At 43.6% G+C, this 25177-nt stretch overlaps 1 protein-coding gene across 1 annotated transcript in view; it reads right to left on the bottom strand.

The window, feature by feature from the left end:
• The window catches only part of LOC134601717 (centromere-associated protein E-like), a 91740-nt gene extending 70614 nt beyond the window's left edge, over window positions 1-21126 (bottom strand). Inside the window, exons 1-3 of the mRNA XM_063446225.1 lie at window positions 21006-21126; window positions 20593-20678; window positions 1216-1263 (exon numbers count right to left, since the gene is read on the bottom strand). Of these exons, the coding sequence (XP_063302295.1) occupies window positions 1216-1263; window positions 20593-20678; window positions 21006-21126 (255 nt within the window). The remainder of the gene's footprint in view (window positions 1-1215; window positions 1264-20592; window positions 20679-21005) is intronic.
• Between the last annotated feature and the right edge of the window lie 4051 nt (window positions 21127-25177).

The raw sequence follows: 25177 nt of genomic DNA, 5'->3' as shown, positions 1-25177 counted from the left end.
ATCGAATGGGGGCTGAGGACCTCAACAGCCACACAGGCCCTAAAGTCTCAAGAATACATGTCTGTATTCCTGATACTATAGTGTTCCTTTAATGTTGTGGTTCATCAGTGTAAGTTCATACTTGTATCTGCTTTAACGGATATTTACTATAGTGGGTATTCAAAATGAATTAAAGTGAATTTCAAAGTTAAGGTCAAAATAGACAAAACTTTTTTCACTCTCTTCCCATTTCTCCTTTATTTTCAGTTCAAGAACTAGATTGGGGATATAGTGTACTTTGCCAAAAATAGCAGTAGCACATTTTTTTTTGTTTTTGTGCATGGCTGTGCTCATGTGTACGCATTAGCTCTGAAGATCTGCACACAAAACTGTAAAAGAGACTGCGCGCAGGCTGAGTTTAGTTTATAAAGCATTTTCACTCAAAAAAAATGTAATTGTGTCGACTGAATAATGTATCCCATAAACCTCTGATCAGATCCACCAATTCACTTAAACAACAGCTCTAATGCATGATTACCAGCAATTGAATACCTCCCAAGTGTCCCTATTTAGGAGGGGCATTTCCTATGTTGGGCGCAAATCCCTCTGTCCCTATTTTCTATCCTAATGACCATCTTTTCTAGCAGCTCCGTATTGTTGGTCTATGAGAGTGTATAAATGAAGTCCACAGCAATACTCACTATAATGTGTGTTTAAACTACAATACATGTGTTAATAATCAGTCTGTGGAAATAGGATGCTTTAATCCTGTTCTAAATTATATTTTAGTTGAATACATTTCTATTACTAGCCTACGATTTCTCATAACAGCCCGCCTCTGGCCACACCCTTACACCCACACCCACTTACACTCCTAAAATGAACTTGTACATCTTTTCCCATTAAAATGTTGTGAGGTACACTTGTGCTGCTCTTGTAATGAAATCCACTGCATTTAAGTCCACCTGGGAGAAACTATTAGAATATTGTTATCCCTGATCAGCTGTCCTAGCAGTCATCATATCACCTTGACACATATGAACGTGAGAGATCACCCTTCTTTTTTTTGTCTAGCACATTGTCCATGAAATGTATTACATCACTGAGGATCCTACATGATGATCCCATCCAACCTCTCTGGACATTAGACCTGCCAAAATGGTGGCCGAGGGCTGTGAAGATAGGTCAAATACATTTTGTATCCTTAATTATACATTAAACAGTTATTGGACATACCTGATCCTTATTAAAATTGAAAACTCCATCAAATGTAAAATGATACTCCTGAAATTACAGAAAAAGAAAAAGTGATTTCAAATTAACTTGATGCATCAATGGAAGAAACTCAATCAGCTTTATATATATATATAGCAGTCCTCATTTTATGTGTCTTTGCCAGTGTAGCCAAAAATATTTGAAACGGCCCTGCTCTGGAGATGCAGAATGAATAAAAATGTTTTAACTACTAGAACACACAACACTTGTGAATGTAACTTTTACATTTCTAAATGTAAGTGTAGAAAAAAATAAAACATAAAATGTATGGCTAAATTTGGCTAGAATTGGTGTTAAAACTATAAAGTGAAGAATAGATCCCGATATAACCTAAGTAATCTTTATTTGCAATTTGTATACTATAATGAGAATTATCTGCAGTTTGGGTGCTATAGGGTGCTAAAGTGACATGGGCCCAATAAATCAAAAGGTGAAAATTTGTATCTGTAATTTGACCATATAACATCTCATAAACCTGCTAAAGGTCTACATGGAATCACATTTGGGTATTCTTGGGCAGTAGCCGAATACAAATATAAGGACTTTATATTAGTAAAAACCCACATGGTCTGTTAAATTCCTAATGAAAATTAAACATTAGTGTAAAAGTCACAATAAAAAAAAGAAATTAACTTTTTTCTTTTTTCACACACTACTCTTAGGTTTGCCACCTGACTGGTACTTTAAGGCACAGCCTGTATTTGAGGCTGCCTGGCCGTGATGGTATTGCAGTAATACCGGCAATACAAATGCAAATATTTGTCTCAGTATAAACAGAGATTACTCTGCAATACCAGCACCGGGCAGTAGGGGTCACTGTGTATGGAGAGAGGCAGGGATAGGAAGTTACAGCATATCCCTGGCTCTCTCTACTCACTGATCCGCGGGGGAGCCGCTACACAGCACAGAGATTTCAGACAGCAGCTCCCAGCCTGCAGAGACAGCCTACAGCTCAGGGAAGTGAGGGATGATGGGAAAGGCATCAGGGAGACATGGTGACACTGAGACACTAGGGGACACATGGTGACACGAGACACTAGGGGACACTGAGAGATGTGGGGACACAGACACTAGGGGACACAGTGAGACATGGGGACACTGAGACACATGGGGACACTGTGAGACATAGGTAGACACATTGGGACACGGAGACACTAGGGACACAGTGTCTCCATGTCTCCCATAGTCCCCATATGTCTGTGTCCCCATGTCTCCCAGCCAGTGTCTGTGTCCCCATGTCTCCCAGTGTCCGTATGTCTCCCAGCCAGTGTCCCTAGTGTCCCCATGTCCCCCAGTGTCTGTGTCCCCATGTCACCCAGTGTCTGCGTCCCCATGTCTCTGTGTCCCTAGTGTCTGTGACCCCATTTCTCCCAGTGTCCCCAAATGGGACACTGACACTGTGATGCATAGGGACACTGATGCCATGCTGGCCTTCCAATTCTTTGGACAGACATACCCTGTTTTTGGGCATGTTTGCCCCTTTTGGCAGTTCTGCTCATGTGATTCGCATCAGTGACATACTCTTTTACCCCGCCCATTGGCTTCCTGCTTCACTGGAAACTGCTGTTGGTATGTATAATGGATCACCTGGCACCCTGACTGGGTACCTCCGTTGATGGATGCTCCTAGCGCTTCCTGAGGGCTCCAAGCACTCCAGCCGACACCATAACCACCGTAGACTCCTCCAGAGAGCAAGGCAGGAACAAGCTCTTACAAGAGCTTAGTAGTGATTTAGCAAGGGAGATTGACAAGCATAGCAATCCCTTGTAGCAGATTCCCCCAATAAGAGACGGCACTCCAAATTGAGGGTGAAGTGGAACTGAACTTTTAATCAAACACTCTGCTTTTATGCCCATTCTACAAACCCTCAGGGTTTTGCAGAAGAACCAATCCATACGTACAATACCCACAGACACTCCCACACAAAATCCTCCCCTCTGCCTGTGATATAATTACTGAACACAATGGGTTAATGTAATTATCACAGGCAGAGAAATACAGTTTTTACACGTGTACTATAACTTTAAAAATATACATTCAATCTTCACATATTCAAACTCAGCACACTTTAATTATAAACATGGTCAAAATTCAGCCAATTCCATCCAGCGGTTAAAAAGTTAGCTGGGAGTCCTTTTATGACCGACCGCAAGCACATTTTCATGCCCAAAACAGTAAAACAGTTCCATAGATTTGGGCTGTGCGGTCGGTCAATTTCACACTGAAAAAATGACTAAGTCCCATTCGAAAATGCGAAAATTCAGTGGAGGAGAAGGTAAGGGTCAGCGGTGTTCGTGGAACTGTGTAGACGATTTTAGTTCCATGAATTTGGCTCCAAACACCGCTGATCGCATTTGAATGAAAAAAGATGGCGCCGCCAAGTGTTCGTTTGTGCGAACGGCAGCTCCGCAGCGGTCAGCAATTTACCTACAGTAAGCACCCAGCCTGGGAGGTAAATTGCCTGCACACTTCCACTTCTGGGTGGTCTGCCTGTGTGGTACTTGGTTTAGTAAGCCCCATTTACTGAACCAAGTGGGAAAAGGGCACAAACAAAGTATATTAGGAGGACCGGGGCCAGCAGCAGCATAATAAAATACAATATGCCTAAATACTGTATTTAAAGGGCCAAATTTCCCAGGGGCCATAGTCAGCAGACAGGAGGCGGGCAAACTGGCTTCTCCAATGCCTAGTGACGAGGTTGGTTTCGCCACAGTATGGATTTACTTAAAAGATGAAAGCATAAATTACCGTATTTTTCACTCCATAAGACGCACTTTTTTTTCCCCTCAAAAGTGAGGGGAAATGTCTGTGCGTCTTATGGAGCGAATATAAAGCTTTACTTACCTGGATTGTAATGTGGGCCGGCTTCACAGCGCGCACCGCGGTACAGGAACTTCAATTTCAGGTTCCGGTTTCCGGCGGGACTGAAAGGAAGTGCGCACTCAGTGTGCACACTTCCTTTCAGTCCCGCCGGAAACCGGAACCTGAAATTGAAGTTCCAGTACTGCGGTGCGCGCTGTAAGGCCAGCCCACGCTACAAGACAGGTAAGTAATTATGGGACAAGGGGAGGGGAGCGGGACAGTATGGGAGAGGAGAGAACACTATGGGAGGGGGAAGACTGTGGGAAAGGGGGGAGAAGATTATGGGAGGGGGGGAGAAGATTATGGGAGGGGGAGAAGACTATGAGGGGGGGAGAAGACTATGGGAGGTGGGGGAGAAGACTATGGGAGAGAGGAGAAGACTATGGGAGAGGGAGGAGAGAACACTATGGAACAGGGGAGAAAAAAAATATTCTGAACAAACTGTCCCATAGTAAGAAACACTATGGGACAGATTGTTCAGAATATTTTTTTTTCTGGGTTTCTTCCTCTAAAAACTAGGTGCGTCTTATGGTGTGGTGCGTCTTATGGAGCGAAAAATACGGTAGATAAAGAGATTAGCATAGAGTGTGTGTTTTCTTATAGCTGCATCCTTTGAGTTTCCCTCTAACACCAACTCCATCAGATACACGCTTGAGAGGTATGACTGTTTTAGTGTTTTTGGTCGATAAGATTCTGTAATTAGGCCCCATCATAATTGTCAGCACCAGGCCCACTGGGCTCTTAATCCGGCCCTGGATGCAATATTCTTGATCCTATGAGAAATCTGATTGTCATTATGGAGTCAATAAGGTTTTTTTTTCCAGTTTTATGGCATAATTAGCTTCAAATTGGATTTACGCTTTCTTTTGGATCAACAGCATATAAAGCTGTGTATTCAGTTTTGAACTCGATGGACTTGAGTCTATTTTCAACCAAGATAACTGATGTTATTTAAGAAATCAGTCATATTCACTGTTCAATAACTTAGTTTAATTATGTAATACTAGAATATCATGCAGCCTAAGTCAAAATCTTTGTAATGACAGCTCAAAAAAATTGAAAAAGGTTATTTTGCTCCCTAGCTTCTCGGATGGGGGGGGGGGGGGTGCATTTGTCCTGGTGCTCCCCTCTTGGTTCCACCACCGGTAGCAGCTTGTGGGGCCGGCCACGGGCACATGGTGTGACGGCTGACTTCATCTGGGCTGCTTCCATGTTCCCTGTTCACTAGGTACCAGGGCAGGGTAAGTGGGGGCCTTCAGAGCGAGGCTAATCCTGGTCTGGGTCTGCTGCTGAAGGCTGCAGTGTGGTTACGTGGATGGTGAGAGGGATGGGGTGATAGCTCATGCTACTGCTTGTGAGACAGAGAAAGGCTTAAGGGGATGCCTGGCCTTATGATGGTAGGAGGAGATGGGTTGCCTTATGGTGGTGGAAGTGGAGGCAGTGCATAGTAGTGGTGGGAGAGAGATGTGGAGATTGACCATGAGCTGCCATCAGAACTTGTGGGTCTTTTATAAAACTACTGACTGATACACCTTTAACACAATCTCCCAGGCACACCCACATATATACTTGCACATTCCCTCACATACCCACACAGTCTGCTAAACTTACATACATACTCCCAAACATACACACATATACACATACACACATCGTGAGAAAAACACATGTACACTCCAAAAGCACACACAGACAGTACACAAGACAGATAAACACTGTCAAATACACACTCTCAGAAATGTGCATTGCCAGACACAGATTAAAATTCACACTGCTAGACACACACAGTTAACCCATGGCAGCCATGGAGATGTCAAATGGATAGACAAGAGAGTGGGTCCGATGTCTACTGGTGATAGGAGAGGGGATGGGTGATGTTTAATGGTAAATGACGATCGGAGAGGGTGGGAGTGATGCCCAGTGGGGATTGTTATCAACATAAGCATCACCTTGATCTTCTCCCACTTAAATTAGTCATCACCCTCTCTCATTATCATTAGTCATCAGCACCCTCCCTTCCACATCACCTACTCTCTCTCCCACCACTATTAAAGGGTCAGTGTAAGCACCATCACAACTTTACATCATGGCAAAGTTGATGGTTAATAGAGTATCCTGTTATTGCTCTAAGGTCTGTGAGTGGCTTAGAACTGCAGTGATTTGTAAAAATCACACAGCTATAAGCCAGCTCCTCAGAGCTGTCAACAGAAACACAAGTAATAGATAACAATACCAGCAATTAAATAAAGAGGGAGTTTATAACCCCAGCACGTGAACTCCGCAACATCTCAACCTGCAGAAAAGATGCCTGTCAAGCCAGGCTTGGCAAACACTCCTTCTGTGTGTCGAAACGTTGCTGGGTCCACATGCTGATAAATTAACTCCTTTATTTAATTGCTAGTGTTGTGACTCCATTACTTGCTTCCTCCGAACCATCATTTCTTATGTGCAGGCACTCCTTATTTGTTTTTACCTTTAGAACCGTCAGACACAATTGGTATCAGAAAACTGGAATTGAGAGTTCCAGCTGTCTGATATCAATTTCTTCCTCATCGCCGCACGCACAACTTGGACTGAGCTCTCTCTTCTTCTTAAGAGATTGAAATCTGAGCTGCAGACCGTACATGCCTGGACTGTAGCTCCACTGATTGCTGCACGCAGCATTCATAATGGTACTGAGAGAGGGATGGGGTGCACACTGCACCCCTGACACTCACTGCACCTCTAACACTCACAGCGCACACACACACACACACTGCACCCCTGACACTCACTGCACCTCTAACGCTCACAGCACACTCACAGCACACTCACAGCACACACACACACACTGCACCCCATAACACTCACAGCACACACACACACACACACACACTGCACCCCTGACACTCACTGCACCTCTAACACTTACAGCACACTCACAGCACACACACACACACACTGCACCCCATACCACTCACAGCACACACACACTCTGCACCCCTAACACTCACAGCACACACACACACACTGCACCTCTAACACTCACAGCACACACACACACACACACACACACACACACACACACACACACACTGCACCCCATAACACTCACAGCACACACACACACACTCTGCACCCCTAACACTCACAGCACACACGCACACACACACACACACACACTGCACCCCTAACACTCACAGCACACACACACACACTGCACCCCTAACACTCACAGCACACACACACACACACACACACACTGCACCCCTGACACACACTGCACCTCTAACACTCACAGCAGACACACACACACACACTGCACCCCATAACACTCACAGCACACACACACACACACACACTCTGCACCCCTAACACTCACAGCACACACACACACCGCACCCCTAACACTTACAGCACCCTCACACACACACACACACATACACTGCACCCCTGACATGCACAGCACACATACACTGCACCCCTGACACTCACAGCCCACACACACTGCACCCCTGACACTCACAGCACCCTCACTAGCACACACATACACACACACACACACACACTGCACCCCTAACACTCACAGCACCGTCACTCATACACATTGCACCCCTGACACTCACAGCACCCTCACACACACACACTGCACCCCTGACACACACAGCTTCCTCACACGCACATAGCACCCTCACGCAAACACAGCACCCACTCCCACACACACACAGCACCCTTACCCACATCGCACCCTCACGCAAACACAGCACCCATCACTAACACACACACACTGCACCCCTCACACACACACACACACACACACACACACACTGCACAATATGCTTTCCTAGCATTTTTGTCTCCTGGTATCCCAACTATGGAGACACCAGAGACAAATTTCAAGCAAACACAGTGCAAGCATGTTATTGAATTTGCTTGCGCTGTGCAGAACAAATACAGGGTCTTTTTCTCATGCCAGAGCTCTTCAGCAGAGCTCTGCGCATGGTCTACCCTGGAAGAGCATTGAACCAACATGCTCACTTTGTGTTGGGGCGTGCTTGTCATTGGTGATGACAAAACACACCCTATCGACCCACCCCCTTTTTAGTGGGCCGCTGTAATTAAAAAATGCCCGGGCCAAATTTTCTTCCCAGTCCGGCCCTGGACTGTCCAGGATCAGATGCCCCTATGGAAAGTGAATAAGTGACGTCAGAAAGCTCATCTAGGATCAGATAGGACAGAATGAGGTGTAGAATCAGAAGGGGCACTTTTCACAATTGCAGCAAGATCTTGACATGCCCAGTTGTTCTTTACAGCTTGTCTATCTGTCATCAACTGGGGAGGGAGGGAGCTGGAAAACAGTTATCATTCCAGAGATGCAACACAGCTTTTTTATAACTCATGTTTATTTTAAAAGTCTATGTTTATGTTTTTTTTTTGCCTGAACATTTTTGTAAGTCCAACTTCCCTTTTTTTTTCCTTCTGCCCAAACTACGCTAGCCACACCTTCCTTTCTTTTAATATTGTTGAAAATTTTAAATAAAAAAACTTTAAAAAAAAAAGAAAAAGAAAGACTAAAAAACCTCAGTAGTCCTCTCCACTGCCAACAGTTTGTGATTTTATCTTTTTGCAACAAAAATTGTTGAGACGCTGACCCAATTACTGCTATGGATGAGCCTCTATTACACTTAATTGAAAATCAGTGAATTAAGTATTTCACCTTGCGGACTGCAGATCAGAAAATTGCATCTGACAGCAAAAAGGTAGGTAGTCATATATTATTTTTTATAATCAGTCTGTATTTTTTTTTTTACGTCTTATTTTTTTTTTCTTAGCACTTTATTTGGTTTATCTTTTGATGGGAGCAAAAAAAACAAGTCTCAAGAGAATGCTGAGGACGTACAACATCTCAATTAGCCTGCCCTTCGGTGGGTCCAGGGGCGGGCTGGGCCGGGGGGCAGGGAGGCAATTGCCCCCCAGGCCGCCCTAAATAATTAGAAAAATGGCCACTGCAGGGCCGGTCCTGGGCGCCAGGAGGAGGGGGTGCCGCGCGGAGCAGGCTGATAGCCTGTCACAAGGAGCCCAGCAGGTGGCCAGCTGGCCACTTACGGTGCCCCAGTAGCAAGGCAGAGTAGGCACCTGCTTGTCCCAGATGGCAGGTGCCTACTCTGCAGCAATATACCGGCCGGGTGAGGAAGGAGGAATGCATCGCGAGGGAGCTCTGCTGATGATCTTCCTGCTCCCTCGTGCGCCCTCTCTGTTGATGTCGGGAGCCGGAATATGACGTCATTCCGGCCCCGCATCACTAAACTGCGCGAGGGAGCAGAGAGGAGCAGGAATATCACGGAGGAAGTCACTGGACCCCGGGGAAGGGACCCAGAGCACTCCTAAAGGTAGGAGCAACAAGAAATAAAATAAATTTGTGTGTGTGTGTCTGAAAGTAAGTGTGTGTGTGTGTCTGTAAGTGTGTGTGTGTGTGCGCGTGTGTGCGTGTGTGTCTGGAAGTGTGTGTGTGTGTGTGTGTGGAAGTGTGTGTGTCAGGAAGTGTAAGTGTGTGTGTGTGTGTGTGTGTGTCTGGAAGTGTGTGTGTGTCTGGAAGTGTGTGTGTGTGTCTGGAAGTGCGTGTGTGTGTGCGTGTGTGTCTGGAATTGTGTGTGTGTGTGTGTGTGTGTGTGTGTGTAAGTGTGTGTGTGTGTGTGTCTGGAAGTGTGTGTGTGTCTGGAAGTGTGTGTGTCAGGAAGTGTAAGTGTGTGTGTGTGTCTGGAAGTGTGTGTGTGTGGAAGTGTGTGTGTGGAAGGGTGTGTGTGTCTGTCTGGAAGTGTGTGTGTGCGTGTCTGGAAGTGTGTGTGTGTGTGTGGAAGTGTGTGTGTGTGTGTCTGGAAGTGTGTGTGTGTCTGGAAGTGTTTGTGTGTGTCTGTCAGGGACGTCTTTCCGCATGGGGCCCTACCGCGCTGCCCAGCATGCCCGGCCGACAGGGGAGATCCTTTGATCTCCCCTGCCAGCCAACGGAGAGGTGGCCTTGTTTTCTGGCCTTGTGCCGATGAGGGAGATCTCAATTCAATCGGGGAGAGAGGTAGCTGCCTAGGACCCAGGGCTGCAGGAGAGGCCGACCTGTAAGGCAGATCGTTCCTCCCGCAAGCAGGCTGTGTGGAGCGTTGCAGCGCATTACCATTGCAATGCTCCACACAGCATTCTGCGCGCAGTAGGACAGGAGATAGCCTGCAGCCAGACAAGCTGCAGGCTGTACAGAATTCACAACTGGACCACCAGGGTTGGCTGTGTCCCAGACTCTTTCACCAAAGGTAAGAAGAAGGGTGGGGGGGACATATAGATTTTATTTAACGTATAGTAGTATTAAAAAACAAAAAACATTTGCTACCTGCACCCCTCAAACACACACACAGCACCCAACACACATATAGCACTCCACACACACGCAGCACCCCACTCACATAGCACTCCACACACACACACACACACACAGCACCCCACTCACATAGCACTCCACACACACACACAGAACCCCACACTCACATAGCATTCCACACACCCAGCACCCCACACACACTGCACCCGTACACACAAATACATACACTGCACCCCTCACTGTTGTGTGTGTGTATTCAGCCGTCTGTGTATGTATTCAGCCGTCTGTGTGTATGTTTGTGTATGTTTGTATTCAGCGGACTGTGTATGTATTCAGCACTCTCTATGTGTACTCAGCAGTCTGTGTGTGTGTGTGTGTCTATTCGTCAGTCTGTATGCGTGTATTTGTCGTCGTGTGTATGCATTCAGCAGTCGGTGTGTGACTGCATTCGGCAGTCTATGTGTATGTATTGAATGTATGCATTGCATTTGTTGGAGGTACTTCTAAATATAATCTTCGTTGTATCTATAATTTACATTTTTATTCCTGTAAGTTGTGTAGGCAGGGCCCCAGTGCACTGCTTTGCCCGGGGACCCATAATGTTGTTAAGATGGCACTGGTGTCTGTCAGTGTGTGTGTGTGTCAGCAAGTGTGTCTGTCAAGTAAGTGTCTGTCAGTGAATGTGTGTGTGTGTGTCTGCCTGTCAGTGTGTGTGTGTATGTGTCTGCCTGTCAGTGAGTGTTTGTCAGGGTTTGTGTGTGTATGTTATTGAGAGTGAGGGCCAGTGTGTCTGTCAACAGGGCCAGCCTTTGAGGTATGCAAGCTGTGGGGTCATGTAGGGCGCAATAACAACAGAGGCGCCCGGCGGCCAACACAGCTCACAAGTTTTGGACACCAGCATATTTAATTTAAATGATTCCCTGGTGGTCCATTGGTGCGCACCAGCAGTAGGTGCATCAGATCATATCCCTTGTGGTTCCGGTGCTCAGTTAGTGAGTCAGGGCACAGGCTCAGAGATTCTCAGCCTGCGCTCTAACAACATTGAAAGTCGGAACCGCAAAGGAGTGGGTATGGCAAAGAGCTACTAATTAGCATAATATCAATATCCGTTATAAAACCAGGAAAAGGTGGCCATGGATGGTGAGCTAATTCAGGGGTGCAATGGGCCACTTGACTGGATTTGCCCCCCAGGCCTGAGGCTGCCAGCCCTCCCCTGGGTGGGTCCCCGCTAAGTTCTCAAGCTGGTTTTAGCTCATCTTGTGCCATAACAAAGAGAACCAGACCATGCATCTCAGACTGATTCCACCCAACAGGGCAGAACAGATCCAAAATACAGGCCGTCTCTCTCTGCACGAGAGATACAGCAACCCCAGATGATCGTTTCAGCCTTGTTAGGCATCATCAGTGAGGCATAGCTGATATCTCTCTAGGCATCTCTTTTGATGGCTTTTATTTTCTGTAAGAAATAAATGTTACTGATTATTTAATAAAGGTTTACTACAACCAAAATCCAGTGTTTTCATAAAGCACTGGTTTTGGATGGAGTAACCCTTTATGTGGTTTTCTGTGTCCACCCGAAATGCCAAAAAATACAAAATAAATGTAAAATCCTTAAACTTAATGTTTTTCCTTAGCCCAATCTTCCTACACTGACATTATGTAGCGGTACTTACCCTCTCCAGGGGCCGGGCGAGGTTCTCTTTCCCCGCCGCGCACGGTCCTGCAACTGCACGAGCTGAGTGCGGCTCGTCCGACAGGGAGATCAGGAAGGCGTGCACTGACCGCGAGAAGCGGCCATGTGACTCGCCTGGCACTGGGAGCGCGCCGCGCATATCGGGCGCACTTTCAAAGGGACAGTGGGAGCCAAAAATATAAAAGGTCTCCCATTGGCCCATGTCATTACACATTCCCCATACACTCACGTTTTGGGGGCGTGGATATGACAGGGGCCAATCAAATTAAACTAATAGGTATTTATATTCACCTTTCGCTTAGCTCCCTGCCCTATCGTGGTTTCTGATTCAGTTCCCTTTAGTGCTTGCTTCGCGTAGTAGTTTTTTTTTCGTGCTTGACCTTGGCTTTGTACCTGACTCAGTTTTTCTCTTTATCCCTGCTTTGTCTTGTTCGCCGGTTTCCTGACTCCTGTGTACCAGTCCTTGGCTAGTTCTTGTTTACGCTGTCTCTCTGTTCCCTTGACCTCAGCTCGTTCTTGACTCTGTCTTTTCCTGTCCACGTCGAGTCCGGCCATTCTAAGGCCTTGTAAGACATATCTTGTTATCTTGTCTCTCGTTGGACTATTCTTGCGTGTTGGGGTATTCTACCATGACACATTACTTCCTCTCATCTGAGGGGGAGAGCAGGGTGAAAGGACTAAGGGGACCGCTGCGGCCGCATGGAGGGTGTCATGCTGCCATTGGTTGTCTGGTGCGAGCATGGTGTGTGTACTGGCATCAGATACTAATGTTGCACAGAATTGATATTAGTGAGCCCAGTTATTTTTTCCCAGTTTGTTAATGACACCCCATATGCTGTTACTGGATTACGAGTTACACTTCAGGCTGCAGAGAGGTCAATCTCTGTTTGTGCAGCATTTCATAGCATTTTCAACTCTACACATACAGATTTTAGACACAATGACCACTCTAATCACTAAATTGATCAAGGGGGTTGAAGTAACCCATTAAAGCAGAGTTCTCCAGCTTTCTGCATAGTGTCTAAAGCACTATATTTGTCCTACGTAATACAGAACCTGTCTCACACCCATCCGGCTCTGTGATGTAATTCAGGAATGTGGGTGGTGACACATTATATTTTTATAAAAGAGCAGAAGTATTTAAGATTTTTTTACCTCCTGTTATTAACTTACTATTCATGTTTACATGGCTATTTTCTGTTAAGATTTTTTTCTCTTTATTCTTCCTATATGTGTCAACCTTTTTATGTTCTGTCTTTTTAAATGCACGTTGCACTTTCAATGTTATAGATTTAACAATATATGCAAGGATTTGCTAATGCTTTATTTCTCGCTTAGCAGTTCATTTAAGTATGAACCCCAGAGCCAATCATCGATGCTAATCTCATCTGGAATTATTCAACAAACATGGATGTATTACAGATTACAGAGTTCTCAAATTCTGACTTTTGTCTCAGCTACTGCTCTCCGAACTATGACATACTATCAGCGTCGTTGTACCACCAATTCTGTACTGTGATTGCAGATTACTCATGTACAAACTCTGGCTTGATCTTAGGATTGCGTATTTCTATTAATACCTCAATTGGATTTTCTAGTAACGACTTGGCTGAAAGACTAACCTCTATCTATTCCCTGTATATCCATTGTTAAGTTCAAGTTACTTTGCTATCAAACTTGATTTCTGGTTTTTGGAACCAGATCTGGCTAACTGGATTTTCATTCTCCCCACTTTGTGGATTCTTATCAACATTGTGACTCTCGCAGCAACAGAGTATGAACTGTCTGCTTCTATATTATACCTCCTGCTAACAACCCATTTGCCACCATCTTGCCAAGTACTGATTTTGATATTTAGTATCAGTATTTAGTTTATAAAGTGCAGAATGTTACCCACAGAACCCCCAGTCCACCTTGTGTACAGGAAATAACAGGTGCCTTGACACTTTTGTTTTTAGTATGCTACGGACGCATGGGATCTGGTGAATTTCATGTGGTTATGTAAGTCGGTGGAACAGATTCCACTGTTCGTAGCACCTTCCGTTGAACCTTTTATTTTTTTTATTTTTCGCATCGTATTGTGATGTATCATTTCTATAATATTTAATAAATAAAGTTATATTGGAATGAAATGTATGTTCATTTTTCCGTTTCAAACATTGGACATCTAACTGTATTTGACAAAGAATAGAAATATAAGCAGTATGTCTTTTGGATGCACATTTTAAATATTTGCAGTAGATACAATGGTTAGAGCAGCAGAGTAAGAGTTTATACTCTAGTTACTGAATAGCGTTTTTCCTATAGACTTTAATAGAGTATTTGCTATTCAGTATACAGATTAAACCTCTGCTCTGCTATGAGTATCCAGCCCAGTATGTTTATGTGATTTTTTAAAATATATTTTATTAAAAATAAGATTAATGTCAGGTATAACAATATAGTGGAATTATATAAACTTATGTCAGAAACACAAGAATCTAAGAAAACAGAAACATATGTCCTAAGATAACTCCATTCTGGAAAGAGATACATAAACTCATTGAATCCATCATAAGATTTCCAGTTAAAATATCCCCACATCTTTGTTTATTTATAAATTTAGCAGAAAATATATCCAAAAGTCAAGGAGTAATGTTGGGTGATCTGTTTATTTCTGATACCCCCACGATAATCCCACGACACTGGAAATTATCAACTGTTTCTTCAGTTAGCGAGGTATTAGATCTCCTTTTTTTAAAACAAATTGCCATCGGATGCACATACCACTTTAAAACTCAATTGAATGATTTGGGAAGATATTAGGCGCTAATATCACATATAGTTATTTCCCCCCAGGCCGGTCACCAAACTTTGTTACATATTTGTATTGTTAATTCACTTTGCACTGCATTATAGTTGCTACATAAGGCACTACCAATGGTAAAGTTATACTTATTATTGTACAATTTCTTTAAATTATGTATTATTTTTCATTTCTAAACAGTAGTGGATGATTAATAGTACTTGTATGTTTACCCTTTTCCTTGTTTGTTTGCTGTTATTATTATCATTATTATTGTTTGAATTGGTATTATATTTAAAACTTTCAATAAAACATTTGAAAAGAAACACAAGAATCTGTTCAATTATTAGGTGATTTGGAATATCACAATAATGTCATAGAAAAAAATTAGTAATAATAAAAAAAATGGCCATAAGACTAATGGCAAATGCATTGCATGATAAAATACATACAGTCCAGAATTATTATTTGTTTAGGCGAAAGTGACAGAATTTCAAGTTACTTTGTATGTAAAGGATAAAGGATGTGTACATACACTGATCAGCTACCAGAATAAAAAAAAAACACTTGCATAATATCGTGTAGGTCCCCTTCGTACTCCCAAAAAAGCTCTGATGCATTGTGGCATGGACTCCACAAGACCTCTGAATGTGTCCTGTAGTGTCTGGCACCAAGACATTAGCAGCAGATCCTTTAAGTCCTGTAAATTGAGAAGTGGGGCCTCCAGATGTCTAGCTATCACTGTTTGGCCGTTGTCAAAGTCACTCAGATCTCTTCACCTGCCAATTTCTCATATAACATATGAAATGAAAGAACTGACTGTTCACTTGCTGCCTAGTATATCCCACCCCTTGACAGATGCCATTGTAAATATATAATCAATGTTATTCACTTCACCTGTCAGTGGTTTTAATTTTGTGGCTGATCAGTGTATATGTAGAAGGATAAGTACATATATATCTGGTTATGAATGAATCACATTCACATACACCAGAGTATGTATTGTGTTATGATGTGTGAAAGACCTATGATTTAGTACAATGTAAGCGAACATGAAAAATATATTGGGTACCACCAAAGACACTATACCCGAAGGGACAGTGTCGGGAGTGTCCACCTATCTTAAGTACCGAATTGAGACTCCAGGCGTCTCTAGGGGCTTAATCCCAATAACAAAAGACAAAAAAAGGATACAAATAGTTACAGCACCTAAAGTGTTTAAAGACTCAATGTATCTCCTGGAAATACATGTAATATTGTGGATAGTCTCTGTACAAAAATAGAATACCCAATAGCTATAAACAGAAAGATGAATGTATATCGATCGATTTTATGTGTCCTGATGAAAGCCCTGAACCAGGGCTGAAACGTTGACATTGGATTAACCGAAAATAAACACCATTGCTTGGAAGACCTAGAGTGCCGGTATTTTTTCTACATATATATATATATATATATATATATATATATATATATATATCGATCGAAGTGACCAAATGATCAATAATGAATTAATGTTGCCTAATAAGCTCCTATGTGCCAAAATATACAACAGGTCAGAGTATCCTGTATAGGTGTAGTTCACAATATAATGAGCTTTATTAAGACTGACTCTAAGTAGAAGAGAACCACCACCTATTCATCTGATTCCTGTTAAATACTATAAAGATTCTCCTCATAGGCTATATCCATAGTCCTTCTAAAGTGCAGGTCCCCTTATATAGACTGGTGTCTCCTCAGGGAATGCTAGATGTACCAGTCTGTAATATTTCTTAGAGATATCTAAAAAAAAATGATGATAGATTGGTAATGACTGATGGGATATAGGAACAAAGATATGGATATATATCCAATATCTCAAATGCTTCTAGTGAATCTTCAGAGAATAAATGCTGTCCAAATGTAAATTAGAGTAGAGAGTAGGCAGTAGGAAATCAATAATCAGCTACAAAAGCTGGCAGTTTAAAATTAAAAAGCCTTTCTCCCTGATAAACTAACTAGACAGACATAGACATGTAACATTGGCAAGTTTACTAAAGGTCAGAGCCGACTAGAATGCTACCTCCTCTAGACACGTGAGGTCGTATTGTACTTTAAGACAGTTGTGTCTCTTATGGATCCGTAATTACAGTAAGAGAAGAGAGGAATACGGAACGAGTAGATAAAGAGAGGAGAGAGGTAAAGGAATAGAGGTGGTGGTTCTTCGAAATCCGCACCCACCATGAGCATGACGCCACAGGAGGGGGCGGTGGCAGGGGGCTGGTGAAAATCCCTATGAGGTAACCATCTATAAGGTCAACATGAAGGGGAGTAACTGGTTTCACGGGGGGGAGGGAGATCCTCCTGGGTGGAGGAGAGTCTCTGCATACCCACCCAACCATCCACTCAGTTGCTAATATAACTTTGCAACCAGGGCTCTCAGACGTTTTTTTCACTTTTTTAGAGACCCTCGGGCAATAGCAGTCAATTTGCCCATGATGCAGGTATTCTTTGTTTTATGTATAACTAAGGCTATAAAGGAACGTCTTGTTTAAGCCAAGTTTGCTCCAAGGCGCGTCTGGCAGCTAGGGTCAATTTATGCAATAGTCTTTGCTCTGATCTCGTCCAATTGTCTTTTGGTCTGGAAAGCAAAAAGACCCAAGGATCTATTGCAATACTACGCTTAAAAATCTGCGCTATGAGGTCTCCCACTACTTGCCAGAAGGTCTTTGCAACTGGACAGTCCCACCACATGTGGAAATATGCCCCTTTGCTACAATAATTTCTCCAACATCAGGTGCTTTGCCCATGCTAGAGCTGGACCGGTGTCATGTACCAACGAAACATAGTCTTATGTTTGTTCCTGAACAGATGTGCAGATCGAGTCAGCAGTATTGGCTTCCCATATGTCCTGCCAGTCATTTCCCTCTAACGTCTCCCCCAGGTTGGTTTGCCCCATTCCGTAGTATTGGATGCTATGTGAGTGTATAGAGAGGAAACCAGACCCCTGTGAATTGACTCCTGAAGGCACATGTGTTCAAGCCCTTTCATACGTACATTGTCAATTTCTCGTATTTAAATTTGGCTTACAAAATCTTTAAGTTGGAGATACCGAAAGAAATCTCCCGGTTTAAGAGTCGTCTTCTCCGAGACATCAAATGCAACTATATAGTCCGTGACGGTCATGTGGCACAGTCTTTGAAAGCCTGTGTATTCTAAATTTTTTAAATCTCGGGCTCTCATTCCCAGAGGGAAGGCCTTGTTCCTGAATAAGGGCAGCATTGGGGAGGGGATATTTATTAAGATACACGCACAGTAACACACACATGCACCTTAATACGCAGATGCACACACACTGACATGTATACACATACACAGATGCGCACCATGACACACACACACAATGACCCACATACTCACACATGTATACATACACATTAACACTCAGTTGAATATATATACACACTGACACATGCAAACACACACACACTGTGGTAGATACACACACACACAAACACACATTGTGACACAGCTACACACACAAACACACACTGTGATACAGCTACACACACACTGACACAGCTACACACACACTGTGACACAACTACACACACACACACACACAATGTGACAATCAGATAAATGCCAATTTTTATGTTATGTGTCTGTATGTTTGTGTATTTGTGCATATATGTGTTTTTGCCTGTATCTATGTCTATATGGGAGAAAGAGAGATAGATAGGGGCTGGGGAGAGGGGGAGAAAGACAGATAGGGGCTGGGGGGAAGAAAGAGACACAAAGGGGCTGGTGGGGAAGTAAGAAATACATAAGAAGGGTTGTAAGAGACACAATAAAGGGGTGTATGAGGCACAAAAGTGCAAGACATTCAAGAGAGGGGATATGAAACACTAATGTGGGTAAGAAATGTAAAAGGGGGGCTACGAGACACAGAGGAGAAGATACTTTTTTGGGGGGCACTGCAAAACGCATCTTCGCCGGCCCTGTTTATGCACTAAACTCGAAAGTTTAGCAAATAGCATCTAAAAGACAATATTGAGACTGAAGTCACCAAATCTCCAAATCTGCTATCTTAGCCTCAGCTTTGCAATTCACTGGAATTCAGAGTTTAGTGTGAACACTGTCAAGGAGCAAAGGCTTCTGGGAGGGGCTACATCGTACTGGTCAGCTTTTTTTTCTCCATGTAGCTATATCTTTTCATCCTGTTATTAAAAAAACCTTCAAACTCCTCTCTCTCGTGCACACAAAGTTACATATTGTTATATTTTATTTCACAATGGAAAATGCACGCAACTTTCTAGGAAAGAATGTGACTAGGTTAAGAGGAACACTTTAAAACGTAAATAATTGATAACAAAATGGATAGTGGAAATATATATTTTATAACGTAAGGATAATAATAGTACTGCCAGCCTGCATATAATCCTGTGATATGATACAAAATAACAACGCTTTATACAAAGTGCCAGATCCAATATAGAACAAAGCAAAACATGCAAAGTGTATGGTTAAGGGTAAAGCTTTTATCCAAACATCATTATAAGCAAACACATACATATAAACAAACATACTGTTGCCAGCTACAGTATCACTAAACTTCAAAATCAATTTTTGCTTGTTTTAATTAGTAAATAGGGTTTAGTCTTCCTGCAGTTGAGAGGGATGCACCCTAGCCAAGCGTGTTGTATCCATACTACCCAACATTCTAAATGGACAAAATGGAACACTCTAATTTTAGGGGTGTGAGTGGGGGTGTGGCCTGTTGATCAAAATTTTAGGTGATTTATTAAAGGACCACTAAAGGGAGGGACCCAGACCACTTCAGCTCAATGAAGTGGTCTGGGTGCCAGGCCCCCCTATTTTTAACCCTGCAGCTGAAAACATAGCAGTTTCAGTGAAACTGCTATTTTTACACTGCAGGGCTAATCCAGCCTCTAGTGGCTGTCTACCTGACAGCCACTATTGGCGCTTCCGCGATTTACACTGAGTAATTGACACTTATTTGTCGCTGGACATCCTCACGGACCTCCAGCGTCCAAAAAGATCCCCATAGGAAAGCATTGAGTAATGCTTTCCTATGGGTGTTTTGAATGCGGGCACACCTCTGGCCACGCATGCGCATTTGGCACCACTCGTCAGCTGACGTCGGCGGGGGAGGAGAGGTTACCAGCACCAAGGGAGCCCAGCGCTGGATTAAGGTAAGTGGCTGAAGGGGTTTTAACGCCTTCTGCGCCGAGATAGGGGGGGCCTACAGTGCCAGGAAAACGGGTTTGTTCTTCTGGCACTATAGGATCCCTTTAATAACAATTTATAGAACTAATATTTAATTTAGAACAATGTATCTTATTTACACAGAATGCTTTCTAAACACATTCATTGTAGTTTAAAAGCACATTACTGTGAGTATTATTGCTGTGGAACTCTGTTATAAACTCACCCTAACATTATTGAGCTCTTTGAAAAAAGGTACATTAGGATAAAAAAGAGGGACAGAGGGATTTGGGCCCAAAACAGAGAGGTCCCTTTTAAATATGGACACTTGAAGTGTACGTGTGTACCCTTTTTAATGCAACTATTAAACAGGTGCCAAGAGACCATGCGTATCCCTCTAGTTTAGCTGTTTTATGTACACAGACAAACAGAATTCTATGCACGTACCTTAGTTTCCGCATCAGCTTTATCTATAAATATTAAACTTTTGGCATCCTCATTAATACAGATTGATTTTTCTTTCTGGTCTTCACCTGTAAGTAAACAGAGAAATATTTGAGTTCACCAGGTCGGTTTACACCAAGTCACTGGATATTTTGAAAAGTTCTAAAACGCTAATATATCTTAATCCATTTCTGAAATAAAACGCTGAACTAATATGTTATTAAAGGAACTATATAGGCATCACAACCACCTCGACAGATTAAAGTGGTTATGGTGCCTGCTTTCCATGGATGTCAGGTCATGCATCATTACTAAACGGTTTACTCACTATTTAGTAGAGATTCTCTACCCCTTGCAGCCTGAAGCCTGGTCTCTATTGACAATATGACAGAGCTATGCTCTATTTCACACCATACCAGGGATAACAGGTAGTGATAGACTAAGAGCGGCAGATGAGCTCTCCCAGTCCATTATTGCCCCAATCTCAGTCATGAACTGTTCTGGAGTGAGGTGGACACCTAGATTTCCCTCTGCCATTTTTGAGGCTGGGCTGCAAGCTGCTGGGGACTAAGAATCTCTACTAAATTATGAGTAAACAATTGTAAGCCAATGTCCATTTTATACAATATGGCTTTCCCATTTCACCTACTAGGTTTAAAATTATTTTTAAAACTGGGGCTCTGCTGGCACACAGAGCCTATCACTGCTGTTGCCCAAATTCTGAGAACGGTGAGAGACTGTGAGTGCTGGGATAAGCACCTCTAATGTTCATAGCATCATTGCTGTAAAATTGTGGACAGGTATACAGGCATAATGCAAATGTGAAGTTTTTGTAATATCTTTGTAGAAATCAGAAGCAGATGTGCACCTTTAGGAGAACCCTGGTTTATTTCAGAACTCTTGAAAATTGTTTGAAAAAAAAAAATGAGAGGATGGCACTCCTTGCACCATAACCACTACAGTATGTAGTTATACTGATTGGAATGACCCTGTATGCTCCACATGCTGTTAGGTGGCACTTGCCTGGCAATATTTCTATGATACTGAATAAATTCATTAATATTAGTTTGTTTAGCATTAATAATCTCTCTCGGGCACTGTGTGAATGCTGCTGATTTGTGATTATGTGTTCACTATAGATGCTAAGTAATGCATGCTTTTCTAGTTTAAAAAAAAATCATATAACAGCCAGTAATGACTCTTGGAGTTAGCAGAACAGATGGACAATGGAGACAGATACGAAGCTACACGCTGTCACAGATACCAAGCTAAGGCTGTGCATTTTCAAAGCATGATGAATGCCTTGCAATACTAAAAGATCATTTGAGAGTGGGGACACCATAATCACATAAACCAGTAGTAATTAAACAGATTTATGCATTGTAAGCTTTAGTGTTTGTTAATCCTCAACAGACATTTGTAATCATCTCACAGAGACCTAGATTTTCAACTTGAAAACCTTTCTCTGGCTAACAGCACATTATTGTACATCTTTCAAAACCAGATATCTGACAGCTACTGAAAAGGCAGCCTGTGTAACAATATGGACTGCAGGCGCCAGCAGGGCTGGACTGGACTTGGTTCAATGCTCTTCCAGGGCAGACCATGCGCAGAGCTGGAGAGCTCTAGTATGAGAAAAAGGCCCTGTATTGGTTCTGTACTGTGCAAGCAAATTTAATAACATGCTTGTGCTGTGTTTCCTTGCAACTTGTCTCTAGTGCACTGGCGTACATACCGCGGTCGCAGGGGTCGCAGCTGTGACCAAGCCCAGCCAGTGCGGCCACACTTTGCCAGCTCTTCTCCTGGGGGGCCCAGGAGCTGGCCACCTCAGGGACCCCGAGGCTGGCAATGGATTCACTTGGTGGGCGGAAGCACGAGGGAGCATTCTCCCCTGAGCTCTCTCTGCCCAGCTCCCTCGCACGCACCGCAGTGATGCCAGAGCCAGAATATGATGTCACTCCGACTCCGGCATCAGTAAGCGGCGCGCAAGGGAGCTGAACAGGAGGATCAGTGCTCCCTCGTCGAATGCAGGACCGCCCGCAGGACCGCCCGCCAAGCAGCCCCACTCGACCCCAGGGAAAGCTGGAATCCCCTCAGCACTCCCAAAGGTAGGGAGGCTGGGGGATTAAATAAAAAAAATAAAAAATGTGTGTTAGTTAGTGTGTGTGTGTGTGTGTGTGTTAGTTTTTGTGTGTGTGTGTGTTAATTAGTGTGTTAGTTTGTGTGTGTCTGTTATTGAGTGTGTGTCTGCTAGTGAGTGTCAGTGTGTGTGTTAGTTTGTGAGTCTGTTTGGTGTCTGTTAGTGTGTGTGTGTGGTTGTCAGTGAGAGTGTATGTTTTGTAAGGGAGTGTATATGTGTGTCTGTCTGTCAGTGAGTGTGTATGTATGTTTGTCACTAAGTGTGTGTCTGTCAGTAAATGTGTGTATCTGTTAGCTAGTGTGTATGCGTCTGTTCGTGAGAGTGTGTGTTTAAAACCCCTTCAGCACTTACCTTTCTCCAGCGCCAGGCTCCCTTGGCGCTGGAGATCTCTCCGCTCCGATCCGCCTCTCAGCTCCAAATGCGCATGCGCATTCAAACCGCCCATAGGAAAGCATTAATCAATGCTTTCCTATGGACGTCCAGCGTCTTCTCTGTCAGGATCGGGACAGGGATCCAACACGCAGAGTACAAACAGTAGCCAGATACGTATACCGGACCTTAGAATGGCCGGACTAACGTAAGTAGTACAGTATAGAATGGTCAAAGACAAGCCGAGGTCGAGGGTAACAGAAGACAGGTAAGCGAGAGACAAGCCGAATCAAGGGTAACAGAGATAAGCAGAGTAAGGTAAACAAGCCGGGTCAAAACCAAAAGGGATAATAGAATACACAAGCACTGAGTGACTAGAACAAGCTAGAACCACGACAGGGCAATGAGCTAATGAACGAAGCTCTGTTAAATACCCTGTTCAGAGCAGTAACCACGCCTCCGAGACGTCCTGATTGGTCCTGCAGCAATTGAGTGACAGGTCGTTCCGGAGGAGTTTCCTGATGACAACTTCCTGCCTAGATGCTGTAAAAGGCAGTCACTCCCTCGCGGCCGGCCTTGCATGACCGGATAGACCGTGGGGAAGGGAGCCATCAGGCCGTCTGGATGGAGGAACAGCTAAGTCTCTACCTCTTTCGGAGGTAGAGACCGCAGGTACCCTGACATTCTCACTGTTATTTTCACAGTGAGAATCGTGGTAGCGCCTCTAGCGGCTGTCAGTGAGACAACTACTAGAGGCCAGATTAACCCTCAGTGAAACATAGCAGTTTCTCAGAAACTGCTATGTTTACAGCTGCAGGGTCAAAACTAGAGGGACCTGGCACCCAGATCACTTCATTGAGCTGAAGTGATCTGAGTGCCTATAGTGGTCCTTTAAGTGTATGTGTATCTGCACTGGCGTACATACGGCGGTTGCAGGGGTCGCAGCCGTGTGTTGCAGACCAGGCCCGCACAGAGTAAGGGGGGCAGGGGCCACGGATTAATTTTCGTGTACGCCACTGCTCTGGTTTCTCTACAGGGAGTGCAGAATAATTAGGCAAGTTGTATTTTTGAGGATTAATTTTATTATTGAACAACAACCATGTTCTCAATGAACCCAAAAAACTCATTAATATCAAAGCTGAATATTTTTGGAAGTAGTTTTTAGTTTGTTTTTAGTTATAGCTATTTTAGGGGGATATCTGTGTGTGCAGGTGACTATTACTGTGCATAATTATTAGGCAACTTAACAAAAAACAAATATATACCCATTTCAATTATTTATTTTTACCAGTGAAACCAATATAACATCTCAACATTCACAAATATACATTTCTGACATTCAAAAACATAACAAAAACAAATCAGTGACCAATATAGCCACCTTTTGTGGCAAGGACACTCAAAAGCCTGCCATCCATGGATTCTGTCAGTGTTTTGATCTGTTCACCATCAACATTGCGTGCAGCAGCAACCACAGCCTCCCAGACACTGTTCAGAAAGGTGTACTGTTTTTCCTCCTTGTAAATCTCACATTTGATGATGGACCACAGGTTCTCAATGGGGTTCAGATCAGGTGAACAAGGAGGCCATGTCATTAGATTTTCTTCTTTCATACCCTTTCTTGCCAGCCACGCTGTGGAGTACTTGGACGCATGTGATGGAGCACTGTCCTGCACGAAAATCATGTTTTTCTTGAAGGATGCAGACTTCTTCCTGTACCACTGCTTGAAGAAGGTGTCTTCCAGAAACTGGCAGTAGGACTGGAAGTTGAGCTTGACTCCATCCTCAACCCGAAAAGGCCCCACAAGCTCATCTTTGATGATACCAGCCCAAACCAGTACTCCACCTCCACCTTGCTGGCGTCTGAGTCGGACTGGAGCTCTCTGCCCTTTACCAATCCAGCCACGGGCCCATCCATCTGGCCCATCAAGACTCACTCTCATTTCATCAGTCCATAAAACCTTAGAAAAATCAGTCTTGAGATATTTCTTGGCCCAGTCTTGACGTTTCAGCTTGTGTGTCTTGTTCAGTGGTGGTCATTTTTCAGCCTTTCTTACCTCGGCCATGTCTCTGAGTATT

Source organism: Pelobates fuscus, chromosome 3, assembly GCF_036172605.1.
Source record: "Pelobates fuscus isolate aPelFus1 chromosome 3, aPelFus1.pri, whole genome shotgun sequence".
NCBI lineage: Eukaryota > Metazoa > Chordata > Amphibia > Anura > Pelobatidae > Pelobates > Pelobates fuscus.
The sequence above is the reverse complement of the archived record's forward strand: the minus strand, read 5'-3'. Positions and strand labels throughout refer to the sequence as shown.